General features: G+C 39.9%; 3 protein-coding genes across 3 annotated transcripts; 1 reads left to right on the top strand and 2 right to left on the bottom strand.

The window, feature by feature from the left end:
• The first annotated feature begins 216 nt into the window (after positions 1-216).
• LOC6558791 lies at positions 217-4,662 on the top strand. Its single transcript, XM_001983460.2, has 8 exons — positions 217-1,004; positions 1,066-1,276; positions 1,844-1,928; positions 1,992-2,194; positions 2,265-2,431; positions 2,881-3,175; positions 3,257-3,394; positions 3,454-4,662. The coding sequence occupies exons 1-8, from the start codon at positions 859-861 to the stop codon at positions 3,799-3,801; spliced, it is 1,593 nt and encodes a 530-aa protein (XP_001983496.1). The 5' UTR covers positions 217-858; the 3' UTR covers positions 3,802-4,662.
• A 19-nt stretch (positions 4,663-4,681) lies between these two features.
• LOC6557340 (cilia- and flagella-associated protein 298) lies at positions 4,682-5,587 on the bottom strand. Its single transcript, XM_032743095.1, has 3 exons — positions 5,213-5,587; positions 4,882-5,151; positions 4,682-4,813 (listed from the first exon to the last, which is right to left on the bottom strand). Exons 1-3 carry the CDS (start codon positions 5,585-5,587, stop codon positions 4,682-4,684), a joined length of 777 nt encoding a protein of 258 aa, XP_032598986.1.
• A 251-nt stretch (positions 5,588-5,838) lies between these two features.
• LOC6558805 (ero1-like protein) lies at positions 5,839-8,972 on the bottom strand. Its single transcript, XM_001983458.3, has 5 exons — positions 8,545-8,972; positions 8,180-8,446; positions 6,741-7,423; positions 6,369-6,677; positions 5,839-6,303 (listed from the first exon to the last, which is right to left on the bottom strand). Exons 1-5 carry the CDS (start codon positions 8,692-8,694, stop codon positions 6,252-6,254), a joined length of 1,461 nt encoding a protein of 486 aa, XP_001983494.1. The 5' UTR covers positions 8,695-8,972; the 3' UTR covers positions 5,839-6,251.
• Between the last annotated feature and the right edge of the window lie 4,663 nt (positions 8,973-13,635).

Genomic DNA, 13,635 nt, shown 5'->3' on the forward strand with positions numbered 1-13,635 from the left:
AGAGTGTTCAAGTGTAAGCAGCTGACGCTCTCTAAATAGCAGATAACGGGACTGATGCTATTTTTAGCGATAGCATTTGAGATAAATAACGGTCACCTTACCAGCGGATGCGGTTGATAAGGAACAAATGCACTTAGTATTAAGAATTTTCAATCAAATAAAGATAGTTTGAATTATACAAAGAGAGAGAGCAAGAGATGGAGACAGCAAGAGAGAGAGCAAGAGAGAGAGAGAGAGAGTAAAGGAAAACAGTGAGAGTGAGAGCTGGAAAAGCTTTCGTGCTACCTTTTTTTTAGCCACAGCGCAGGCGTTTTGTGGAGCGGTTTCGTTGCCCTACTCCGCTTTAAGGGTTTGTTTTGACCATTTAACTTTCGTTTTCTCGCCGTGTCGAAAGTAAAAGTGCGCAACGAAACGACGAACATCCTATTGTTGTTTGTCCAGCCTTGGTTGCGTCTTGCTCCAGCAATTCAAACAGTTGCATGCGAGCACGCAAGGAAGACGAACGTGAATTCATCCTTGGTTGGCGCCATCATCTACGCGAAGTTGAACGCAAAAACTCATCGAAACCAAAAAAAAAACAAAAAAAAGCGGATATTCATTCTAACGTTCACAGCTCATCCATCAATAATGCAAAACCACAGAACGAGTATATAGTACATACAATCCAAACAACCCAAGTTGTTTTTTTTTTGGTTGGCACACAAATAGAACAAACACAAACCCCCCAAACCAACAAAATAGGGCGCCCAACCCTGCAAATAAACGGAATCACCTTGAAAACGTCGTAGGGTGAACGAAGGATAAAGGACAAAGAACCAAGTCGAAAATCAACAAGTCGTAAATTGTATATATCGTATAATGGCGCGTCGCAAAGATAAGCCGCGCCTAATACCCGAACAGGATAAGCGCATCTGTCGCGCCATTTGCCTCTGCCAACTGACCATGGTGTTGTCCTGCGTCTCAATTGTCTACCTCAGCGTGGCCATCTACTCCCCATCCATGAAGTAAGTTGTGGCTACGACTACTTCAGTAATACTTAATCAACTTCAACTTCTGCCCCCGTAGAGCCTTCAAGTCGGGCTTCGAACTGGATCCGGTCATGTGTCAAACGGTGGACCGTCAGATGCCCAACAATTGTCCTTGGGCCTCGTGTGGCGAATGGTGCTTGACACGCACAAGTGGTTTCTGTCCGCAAATCCATTCGGTAGTGCGACGCAATGGCACCGATATACAGCTCAACAATTGCACCAGAGTGTCCAATACTTCCTGCGCCATGGTAAGTTACTGCTGCTGAGCCCTTAACAGCCAACAACCACCCCACCCCCACCCCTCCCTTCCTCAGCTACCACCAATAAGTAGCCACAACAAAGACGTCATCGCTATTCCCTAGAATGCCTGAGTGTCGACGTGAGTCACAGCAAGAAGGTCCTTTTCTTATACCCTGCACTAATAATATAGGCTAAAGTTACACAGTTCCTATGAACATCCTGAAAATTAGAAATATTTTACTTAGTTTTAGAAAAATTTACCCAAAAATGAAGAAATGCTAAATATCCTTTCTGAATAATAAGATGGTGTTAAGAATTCAAAAATTCAGGGCGATTTAAATTTTGTTATTGCTATTTTAGTGCACATAATTTACAACGATTTCTTTTGCATTTCTACTGGATATCTGCTAGTCGGGCTAGAGCACTCTTAGATGTTCTTATTATTGTGGTTTCTTAATGAGACGCATTGCAATACAAAAGTATTTATGGTGGCGCCACACAACTTTACGATCATTGACTAGGCCATTAAGTTTGAGGACATGCAACAATTTTAATATATTTCTTGCCGCCAACAGATTGACCTGAGTCGCCTCAACAAGTTCAACTGCAACAATGGCACCGTGTGCAACAACATACGCGGCGTCTTTAACTGCTCCAACGGCAAGTGCTTCAAGTGTCAAAGACATTCTCAATTTTAATTTTGTGCCACTTTTCCCCCAACAGGACACTGCAAGAACATGTCCGAGTTCTTCTTGTGCCACCACAAGCCTGATGGACCCGTCATCAACTCGGCCAAGGATAACACGAAGCTGAACGGCTTCTTCGAGTGCCATGGGGTACAGTGCACCAAGATCAAGCGACCCTTTAGCTGTGATAGGTACTGCTCCCGGATAACTACAGGCAACATCAATACGCTTATCATGCATGTCAGTATAGCCTGATCCTTATTGCTAGCCTGAGGAACTCTGCTACTACGTTTTCGGTTCTATATTCCAGGAGGACAACTTAATTGCTGCGGATTGTGAGAACGCGGTGGCGTTCAACGAGGCACGCGGCAAGGAGCATGGCGTCCGTATCGAGCCCACCGAATTCTGGAAGGAAGACGATGGCAACTTGCTGACCAACTGTGCAACAGTCACTCGCGAATCCGACAATCGCATCATGTAAGTATAGCCAACATAACTTTGTTAAAAGTTATCCGATTTAAAAAAAAAAAGTATGGTTTTTTGATCAAGGTTTGACCTCTAAATTGATTCTACATTCAAAATTAGTAACGTGGAAAGAATTTAGAGAGACGGATTGCAATTATTTATTGCCATCATTTTGTCAAAAGGGATCTGATTTTGATCACCAGTTGATCTCTCGAATAATCCTATATTCAAATTTGGAAACGCAATTATTCAGATGAAAATTGTACTCTCAGAAAGATCTTTAAACCGTAGATTAATCCCACATCCAAAGTTGGAAAAGATTTTCTTTCCACAGCCTTGTTAAAACTGAACCGATTCTAACTCTAATTCAATTCTACACTTAAAATTAAAGCACATACAAAATATTTTTCAAATTTTCTGTCAAAAACCATACAGCAATATATAAATATCAACTTTTCCAGGGCCACTGATTGCCTGAATGGCACCTTGCTGGAACACGATACACTGCCAGCTCCTTATATGAACTTTACGCAGTTTTGGGCCATCTACGAGAATAGCACGCATGCCGTTGACCCCGAGCAAAAGTTTCTGCCCAACCAGGCCAATCTGACCATATTCAGCTGGAAGAAATTGTTCATAAACCTCGAGGGTTGCGTGAATACGCTGCGAGGGGAATGCAAGGACTTTGTGGCCCGTTATGGTAGCGATGGCGACAACAACACGGCTCAGTCACGCTATCAGTGTTACTATAATAAGGTAAATTACAGCAGCAACAAAAAAACTGAGAACCGTATCTAGACTCGGATTTCAATTACAACATTCACCTTGTTTCTGCAGGATGCAAATGTGGATTTTGTGGTTGCACGATATGATCTGGACAAGGTGTATCGCGAGCTGCTCGTCTCGCTGATTGTGCCGATTGTGCTATTTGTGGTATCATCCATATCGCTGTGCGTCATAACCAAGTCGGTTAAGGTGAGTGTCAAATGTTGAAATTATAAAGTTAGGGTTTCACAATGCTGTATAAATTTCAGGTGGGTGACGATGCCAAAATGCGTTGTGTTTGTGCTGGCGACAATTCGGATGATGATGTCTTTGGCCATAATGCCAGATCAAAGCAGCCAGAAAAAGTCTACGATACGGATGACGATGTGGTCGATTTAGAGCATCAGGCGGGTGCCATGGGTGAGCTGGAACTGTCGCCACAGGATCAGCCGCATCCGCTGGACACACATGAAATGATTGGCAGCACCAAATCACTGATACCACTCAGCCCAACCGGTGGATCGAGCAACCGTGGTGAGCAACTGAACTTCGCCGAAGATCACGACGAGAAGGCAGCCAGTTGCGATGTGCCCGAAAAACCACTGGTCATACTTTAAACGAGCCCAGGATATGGGCTCAAGACTTGAAAAGGGAACTTATCGCTAAGAAATTGTTACTCTTTATATTGAAATCTATACAATCTTTATAGGAACTGCGAACTGAACTTGAATTTCCACTCAGCGCTATTTATCTACGCATTTATACAAACGATTTATTATATATATATATAGCATAGAAAGAAGCAACGACAACAACCAAAGCCATCTAACTATATTCAGAGCATTTCACTTGATTATCATTTCAATTTATATAGAACTTTATACAACTCTCAAGAGCTTTATTAACCCCTCTAAACATGGGTTATGCGACCAAATCAGAAAATCAAATCATTTTAACATCAAATAGAGTATATCTGCCCACGTTTGGTTCAGTGGATGTGCCTTGGAATTTCGAAATCAGTTGCATTTAAACATGAATTTATACATATTTCAAGAGACGGGAATATGGCAGTAACAAGAAACCAACGATAATCTTACAGTCAGTCTGCTGAACCATAGAACTTATATATATAAAGGATCCACAACGGGAACCAAGCACCAACATTTTTGGGCAAATGCATTTATTTTGTAAATACGATAAATCAAGCACAAACTAAAAATGGGGAAAATATGTTCGAAATAAAAGGGCATTGGACTTTGCCTTGATTTTTCGATTTAGTAGCTATGCAATATACTCGAATTAGTTTAGCCTGATCTATGCAAATATATATAAATCACAGAGATAATGGTTTAGAGGCACAGAAGCACCAAAGGAAAAAAAAACTGCACGCTTAAATTTCTACACTTTTGATTAACTACTTATAGATAAAATATACATATTATATATTAGATATATACTTATAGAAGCTATTTAATGAATAAAGCATTTACGATTCTCTTAATGAACACCTACCTTGAGCTCCTCCTGACGCTTAAACTCAGCGGCCATCAATTGACGACGCACATGCTCCGTGATCACCTGCTCCCGTGCCGGCGGACCTTCGCCCAGCTGATTCAGCTTGACCACAACCTAAGTCGGCAAACAGTAAAGGTTAAAGCTAATACTGAATTCTAATATAAAAGTGAGAAGAAGCTCACCTTGGTCTTGTCATTATTACCCAAATACTCTTTCAATATTTTTCCACTTAAAATTTGGCGACCAGCAAACCACAGCTGAGCCTTGGAGGGTTCAATCACGTCTTTGGAGGCCTGAGTGCCAGTCAGATCCTCCATATTGGTGAACTCCATTTGAATGGTGTCATGTGGAGGCAACTTCATGGGATAAACAATAGTAACAGCACCGCGTAGAATATTTAAAGCCTCCTGAATGATCTTTAGCGTCAGAGGTTTCGAAAAGTTGCACAATTTCTGCAAGCGCATTGGATGAGCCTAAGTAACCAACTTACTATATTAATACTCATGTTTATACCTTATCAATCATGGCTTTGGCATCGGTCATTGCACCTGCGAGGACCTTGCGCATGGCTTCGTTAGCCTGTTGACCGTTGCGACGGCACAGTGGATCCTTGTTGTAAGTAAAACCACCCATAGGTCTACACTTCTCTGCCCAGGCATCCTTCAGCTTGAGCTCCTCGATCTGGTCATCGTTTAGGCCCTGCATCTCATGGGGTAGCATTGTGCCATGCTCAGCCAATTCCTCGATTTCCATGCAAATGCGTTGAATTTTTAGGCGACCATTGAAAACAGATATCAGCTCGCGAATAACGGTATCTGTGGTTTCGGTCACACTGGTCTCGTATAAGAACACATTCTGATCGCCGAGTTTCACGTGTAGCACAACCATTTTATTATAAATATATTTATTTTATTTTATGTTCAAATATATTTTTGGATGATTCCCTGACAAAGTCAGCAAATGTTTTAAACAACTTCGGTTGCTATGAGCCAAGTAAAATGTTTTTGTATCGTAATCGACTGAAACTAACCGGTAGCGTTGCCAGTACAGCAGCAATAAAGTAGGCATGGCAACGCTGTTTGATCGATCGTCTATTATACCGGTGGTGCGAGAAAAACAAATAAAAAACGATCTTCGGATTGATTGCACAAATATGTTGTTTGCATGTTTGCTACGTGTAATTAGCTATCATCGTACACAATAAATAAATATGCATATATATATACATTCTCTAACTTACAATTAAAATGCACCTGTGTGGCGCAGGGGGTGGAGTAAAGTACAAGTAGCCTAAGAATATGAACTATTTAATGCATTCCCAATGTGGATATATACAAAATTGCAGATGCCCATGTGGTTGCTAGCCTCTGGCTGGCGGTTACCGTTATCTATCTTGGAGGGAAACCGTAAATAAGATCCATATAAATAATGTCCACAAGTGCGTTAACAGTTAACTTCAGAGAGCATTTCTTTGAGCAGTGTGCGTAATTTAGCTCTCCTGTAGGGAAATTGATTTGTGCCGTGTTCCGGGCGAACCCAATGAGATGAGTGGTTATCTCAGCACCCGCCGGAAATTTTCCATCTCATATATACTGGTCGATAATCTAAAATGGAAATACTTGTTACACAAACTGAATCTAAGCCATGGTATGCTGTACAATAAACCCACCTGCCAAAGGCATTAAATAACGCCACGATTTCTGTGCGTGACAATCTGAAAATGGGATCAGTCTCAATTTGCGGCTGATCCCAAATTCCACTCTCCGTTGCAAAATTGAGTTTCTCCGAGTAGAGAATTTTTAGTGCGGTGCCTAGACCTTGGGTTTGCAACTTGCCCCACAGCTTGCACTTGTCACAACCCACACAGTCCATAATCCTGGATATGTTTCGGAACTTCTCCTTGTAATCATTCTTGAATTTGATGGACGCAATACCACTGCTGAAGAGCGCATTCTCATTGAAGTGTGATTGGAATGATCTGTAATGTGATGAAATTAAATAAAATACTGACGCTGACTCATTGTTAATCATGATGACTCACTCAATGACTGAGAGCATATCGTGCATGGCCAACTTCACTTCTTCGTCCTCCTCCTCAATGCCCGTGTAGTATTCCTCGCGACGTAGATAGGGTGCCGCCTTGGCCAATGCCCGCAGTTCCACCAGATATATAAAGTATAAATTTCTTAGCCAATGCGGACCTGCGCCACCTGTTGTTTCCGGACTGAAGCGTTGCTTAAACTCCATAACATTGGGTCCCCAAATGCCCTGCGGATCGAGGAAATCCTTTGTCTCCGATAGCAAATATTTGGAGCACAAATGAATATTGATGCTAGAATGCAGTCCAGAGATGATGCGATAAAAAGCGCGCTGCTCCAGGCACACATTATGCAAGTCCCGGTGTGGCATATAGCTGGAAAACTCATTGGATGTTTCCTTGCTGTCACCAAAACAATTCTCTAGATAGATGCTCTTCCAAATGCGATGCGCCGAGTCACCCTTGTAGCCCGTATAACGCTCCGGATTAAGTAAAAGATCCACATACTGAGCACCCACATCCTGATCATCCACAATGCAAAAGTCCTCCTCGGCCTCATCGTGCTTGGCCCACAATTCGAACTCCTTGTGCGCCTGATCGCTTATGCTGGTGTCCAGGAAACCGAGCGCACTGTTAAAATCTTCCGCATCCGAACAGCTTCTCTCCACTTGCGCCTCTTTTGTATACTAAAAATGCAAAAAATAATTTCAACTTAGCGACAGCTGCGTAAATATTAAATATTTAACATGCTTAACAACAATTAGCAAATAAAACAATAACAACAACTGGGTTGTATTAAAAATAAGGGGGCGTGTGAATGAATATTGTGTGAATAAGCCACGTCAACCCACAGCTGGGTAAATGATACAACCGCATGCGGAAGAGCAGAAGACTCAATGCATTGATTGCAGACAATGACAACAACCACAACAATAATAACAAGAACATTCCCATTGACAAAGTCAAAGATAGGGCATAATTTATGGAATGGGTTCTTCAACAACCATTGAGCGAAAAGATTATAAATAAAGTAGTTGGAAAGAAACTGTTTGGAGGAAATCAATTAATTCGCACTGATAACAGGAATAGCTATCAGTTGATAGCGAAATAAAATAACTACAGTGATTGCTCAAAATAACCATGATTAAGATTTTGGAATAGATAAATTAAATGAATACTTAATTAAAATTAATAATCAGTTCTATTCAAATTTGATAGTGAAATAAAATATCTATTCTCTAAACAAGATTTTCATTTCAGCGTAGTTAGCAAACATTAAATATTTTGAATAGATAAGAAATTAAAAATATTGCAACTCCAATTTGAAAGTTGATAGCGAAATAAAAAAAAAATTTTGATAAGTTCGCTAAATTAAGAATTTTGAAGAGATAAAAAATGTAAATTATCCCTATTCAATTACTCAAAATTCTCGCTATGCTCACCTTATATGATGAACTCCTATCTCTGTGCTCTCCACTATCCTTGATGCCATCGGGTATGGCCTGCTCCTCGCAGTTCTCCACCTGACAGAAGCGGATGGCACAGCGACTGTCATCTGGCCAAAAGGGACACTCCTGCTTCAGGTTCACCTTGTAGAATCGAAAGAAGTTCTTCACCAGCAAACTTTGCAGTCGTGGATAGACTTTCATGTTATTGAAATGATCCACGGTGTCCACATCACAGCTGCAATCGTTAATCGAGCCCTCCAGCTGTGAAAGTTTTTCATTTCATTATTTTTTCTTGTTACGCTTGAGTGCATTCAGTTACCCCACACCCCAGCCCCTCCTCGCTAAACCCCAGCACTTACCTCACAGAAGCAGTTTTTGTTAGTGCCAGCATCATCGAGAGCTGCGAAATATCCGCCCGTTAAATCCGTCCAATACAAGAGCACAAGGAATGCCAGAGCCACTCCACTTGTGGCAAGTACATTTCGCCGCACTTTCCACGACGTCGTCATCGTGTGTGTGTCGTCTCAGCGTGTGTGAGTGTGTTGGTATAGGCTCGTCTCACTTGTATTTAACGTGCTAAGCTCAACTAATTCTCACTGGTTACTTTAGATCAATACGTTAAATCAGAGAGTTTCATGGTATTTATGTACCGCATTGTTTGTATCAGTCGCAGCTGACTTTGGACACGTACGTTAATATCGATATGTATGAGAGTTATGCGTGTAACAAGCATCGATACTTCAATGCCATATGCGTCTGGCAGCACGGACGGTGTTGCCACATCAATGAATTCACATTCAATTCGTTACATTCGAAACACTACAAGAATACAAGAAAGCAAGAAAAAAACTTATTGGAAACACATTTAGAATTTTGAATTATGAAAAAAATCAAAATTTATAAAATGACATTTTCTATAAATCCACTCAGTTGCAAAATGTCATTTATTGATTCAGTATTTCAAAAAGAATCTTTCTAAAATTATTACAGCGAATTTAAATTGGATTCTGAAATAGACGGTGATAAATACATCGAAAATCTTTAAATATTTATAGACTGTAAGTTGAATGTTATTTCACTTATGGTTTGTCCTCAGATTTCAAATTTAATTTTGCAAATTGTATCCTCATTAAATAATATTCATATTTTGCAATCAAGCTGCCTATTAAAAAGCAGAATACTTTCATATCATTTGACTTTCCATGTTTGATATCAAACTGTTATTGAATTGTCTTCAATTGATTGTTAAATGTTAATATTGTGTTGGTTTTTTTTTTTGTTTGATGCTGTTAATTAATTACCTCAAATATTGATTTCGATCTATTCTTTTGCCGTCGACTGCATCTTTTGTTCCCATGACAAGCCCTCGGCCCCTTTCGGTTTACATGATCCTCAATATGCAAATTGAACTCTCTCGTTTCGTCTTGTCCCTAAATCAGATCAGAAACGACGGGGGGTGAATTGCCCAGGCTAAGGGTATGGATGAGGGCAGGCGGGTAAATGATTAAGCATAAATCGCCTTGGGCATTATTATTTTAGAAGACTGAATGCAAAATATGTAACCACAATGAAAAACATATATTTTACAAACTCCTTTTGTGGTTACAGAATTTTGAGAAATTGAGATGTATTTATGAAGTTTTGATTAAGCAATTTAAAAATGTTTACGAAGTAATTTAATTTTTTTTGAAAGAGTGTGTATAACTTTAAACTTGAATGTTTATAGTTTAATTTGTGATAAGTATATATACATATATATATATATATATATATAAAGTCACTAATAAAGTCTCAATATTATACTTAGCATTAATCTTCTTATTTAATAATAATTTACATACTTAGTTTATCAGAATCCTTATGCATTCTCATTATCATAATGTTGCAGCCAAGATCCTTTAAAATTCCCACGAAAAAGTGAAAATACAACAACGGGATGAGTCCAAAAAAACACTCGCAAACGGTATAAAAAAGAGGAAAAATCAGCAAAAAAAAATGTACATAAGGAAAGGGTTTAATCAATTTTTTTTAAATACGACGATTAATGTATAAAAAACGCAGACACAAGCATGTGTGGCCAAAAGAAGAGGACGGGAACGAGGACGCGGCCAAGGACCAGGGCGACCCTCGGCATTGTTCGAACTGAAAGGGAATCATCACGGACGCCGACTCAAATCGGCAATCGGGCGACTCATTTGCATACGCAGGACGAGATCCTGTTGGCGAAACCACCACCACCAACATAACACATTGCTGCCTTATCTATTTGCCTTTGCCCAGAGGCCAGGCTCGGTCTTCTGCTCCTGCTCAGGTATACAAATGTGTGCTCACACGCACACAGAATGATAAATAAGTTTTTTTTTTAGATTTTTTTCTAAACTTTTTTCACTTTTTTTTACCACTTTCAATTTTTTTTTCGTGTTGTGTTGTGCAGCGTTTTATTCAAATTTCCTTAGTCTCAGCTTGTCGTGTGAAGTTTTGTGAAGGCCTGCAAGGATATCTGTCTGAAGCCTGGGAACATCCGCGAAGCTGCCAGACAAACGATGAGACAGACGCTCAAAAACTTGTCTTGTCCTTTTTTTCTGTTTATTTTTATTTTTTTTGATACTTGATTCTGTTGGGCGTTAGTCGTGTAGTATGCCAAGGCTAATTAGTAGCGATCTCAAAATGCCAAAAATTAAATCCTCTCCGAAATATTCTGCAGCACATTTGCGTTTGGATTTGTGCCAAACCACGTAAGTAAAAGATTATGCAATTTTTCTTTCCCAGCAACTATGCAAATTTATTAAGCTGCTTAGATGTATGCACTCATAATTGCATTTCAACAATGTTTGACAACAGTGAAAACGTCAACAGCTCCGCATCTTTGACAAAGCGCATTTGCATTTGCCAAACTGGGAAAAAAATATTTATATCCTGCGGCGCTGACTTGCCAAAATAGTGCAAATAAAACCCTTGCAAATTTGCATAGGTTGCATTTTTAGGCACTTGAGATTTGCATAACTAAGCCCTGAGAATGATGCGCTAACGAGAAACGAGAAACGGGTAGCAATATTTGCCAGGCACACTTCGGGGTTAATTTGTGATGTGTGAAAAAAGGTTTTTGCCAAAAATCCTTAAGTGGCAATGATTACATCTGTTCTTTGGTTTACGACTAGCTCTGCAAAAAGAGAGAGGCAAGCAGGCATCGAGTACCTGCTGCTGCTGCCGTCACACAAAACAGGTGGCTAAGAGAGAGCGAGAGAGAGAGAGAGTGAGATGCGTCGCTCTTTTATTGCTCTCTTTCGGTTCGTTTCTTTCGTTTCTTTTGCTCACTTTCTCCAGCTGGTGGCCTGTGACTGGCCTTGGCGGCGGCCAAGCAAGCGGCGAGAACCTTGAGCATTGGTCAGTTTGTTTCTGGCTTTCGCAAAGTGCAGTCGCGATCAGGCATTACAAAAAAGAACGGTTAGCCAGCGCTTTATATCAATTATTAGTTTATGTGCGTGTGTATGCTTGTGTGTGTAACTTTGCATACGCAGCTGAAAAAAAAAGAACTGTGCCGCATTCCAAGCGCATGCCACACAAACGCGTCGTCTATGGCAGTCCTGCTGATCCAGCTCACAGTTATGTTTGTCTTCCGCTAACCGTTACAGTTAAATTCTGTAAAAAAAAGCAGAACATACAAAAAGTCGCTTAACTTGTTTGCTGTCTTCAGCTTTAGACATAGCGCTGTGTGTGTGTGTGTGTGTATCTTTGTATCTGTGTCTCGGGACTTTAATGGAAGTGCTAAAAATGAAAGAGTTTCAAAGACCACACCAAAAACCAAACAGTTCTGCAAATAGGAGTTGAATGAAACTAAAAAATAAACTTACAACTATAAAAAAAAAAAACTTGTGTTTATCCAACGCCCGTCGTTTACCGTTAGTGTTAACCGTTCGATCGGCATTTGAATTCGTGTTTCGGTTTCTGTTTGTTTTGGCCATCATTCAATGAAAGAAATTCTTTCAGACACCATCATATTTTTCGGTGTTGTTGTTTTTTCGAGAGTCTTCAGAACGCATAATTCTCTTGCTAAACTCAACTTGGCAAAGAGTGCGACAAGCGGCAGGCAACGGAGGGGAAGACGTGTCGTCGTTTTCGTCGTCGCGCCTTATGCATCTGACCCACTTATCGATTTGGTGCCGGACTTGGTATTCATGATGGCGTAGGCGTATGCCAAGCAACCGAGACAGGGCTCTACGGCTCTTAGATGGCTGACCCAAAATACGTGCGAGCTATATACAGTTTTTTTTTTATTTATTTTTTTTGAGGTTTGCTTTTGGGATTCTAGAAAAGCAGTTGGTTTTTTGGGCACAGACTCTCTTTATACGGCGGGGTGGAGCAGCTATTTAGCGCAGTCAAAAAAGTTATAAAGAATTCTATACTTAAATTGTACACAAGTGAACGAAATTCAGATTTCTAAAATTTTTCGAATTTTTAGTTGAATATTTTATGCTTGATTTATTGTTGGTCGCTAGACCAGACAACGAAATTCTTATTTCAAGAAAGTTTCATTGGGAACTAGATATTTGGTTGAGTAATTTGTGCTTGCCTTAAAAATCACTTTTCTACTATGAATCTTTATTTCGAATCAGCGTTTTTCTCTTATTTTCATTTTCGTCATAAAGAATGAGGATTGTCACACGTCTGTGCTTAATGACAGAGGTTTTTAAATGGTTTCTTGTTGGCCCTCTAAGAAATTTCCGGTTTTTTTTCTCTGCGTGAAAGCGTCGCACGTGAGCCACGACCAAAGTTCCATCTCCAGCTTCAAATCTAGCGCCAAGCGGGTGGGGTTTTTGCGGTACTTAATTGTCATTGAGCAGTGGCTCTTCCATTTACCATTTCCATTCTGTGGCCATGTGGCCATTGTCAAGTGTTAGAGTCCAAGTACTATTTATTGCCAGCACTTTCGCTAAAGATCTTTAACTGAGATATTGCGCTTCGTTTCAAATTTGTGCTTTTTTATTATGTTGGTTTTGTTTTTCCTTTTTTTTTTCTCTGAGTCAATGTACTTTCTATTTCATTCATAAAAATTGTGAAGCATGTAAACGTTTAACGTTAATTGGCTCAAAGCTAACAAGAAGCAGCCATTGAAGATGTCCAACAATAAGCCTTATATTGGGTTATCCCAAGTATAATACAAATAAATAGCTTAGTGTTATAATTTGAGCATATCCATTTTAAATTCTACATTTAAAATACTTAAAACTTAAACAGAAATGTTTTCTACATTTTTGTGAATTCTATTTTCTCCAAGTACGCCTGTATTCACAATTATTTTGCAGCAGGCAAACCAGTTTGAATACATCCAACCAGCTACCTTTCAATTTACCATACCCATTTTCATTCCCACTCCCATTACCATTACCATTGCCACTACCCATTCCCATTTAAGTTGTCCCAAATACATTTTAATTAGGCCCAGAATACGG

The sequence above is a fragment of the Drosophila grimshawi genome, unplaced genomic scaffold (genome assembly GCF_018153295.1).
Source record: "Drosophila grimshawi isolate 15287-2541.00 unplaced genomic scaffold, ASM1815329v1 contig_44, whole genome shotgun sequence".
Classification (NCBI taxonomy): domain Eukaryota; kingdom Metazoa; phylum Arthropoda; class Insecta; order Diptera; family Drosophilidae; genus Drosophila; species Drosophila grimshawi.

Coding starts and splice junctions, on each gene's coding strand:
- LOC6558791 (XM_001983460.2), top strand. CDS start 859: ATGGCGCGTCGCAAAGATAAGCCGCGCCTAATACCCGAACAGGATAAG. Junction 1,277..1,843: donor CCAATACTTCCTGCGCCATG/GTAAGTTACTGC, acceptor TGCCGCCAACAG/ATTGACCTGAGTCGCCTCAA. Junction 3,176..3,256: donor ATCAGTGTTACTATAATAAG/GTAAATTACAGC, acceptor TTGTTTCTGCAG/GATGCAAATGTGGATTTTGT.
- LOC6557340 (XM_032743095.1), bottom strand. CDS start 5,587: ATGGTTGTGCTACACGTGAAACTCGGCGATCAGAATGTGTTCTTATAC. Junction 5,152..5,212: donor CCAAAGCCATGATTGATAAG/GTATAAACATGA, acceptor ATGCGCTTGCAG/AAATTGTGCAACTTTTCGAA. Junction 4,814..4,881: donor GTAATAATGACAAGACCAAG/GTGAGCTTCTTC, acceptor TTGCCGACTTAG/GTTGTGGTCAAGCTGAATCA.
- LOC6558805 (XM_001983458.3), bottom strand. CDS start 8,694: ATGACGACGTCGTGGAAAGTGCGGCGAAATGTACTTGCCACAAGTGGA. Junction 7,424..8,179: donor ATAGGAGTTCATCATATAAG/GTGAGCATAGCG, acceptor TTGCATTTTTAG/TATACAAAAGAGGCGCAAGT. Junction 6,678..6,740: donor GATATGCTCTCAGTCATTGA/GTGAGTCATCAT, acceptor ATCACATTACAG/ATCATTCCAATCACACTTCA.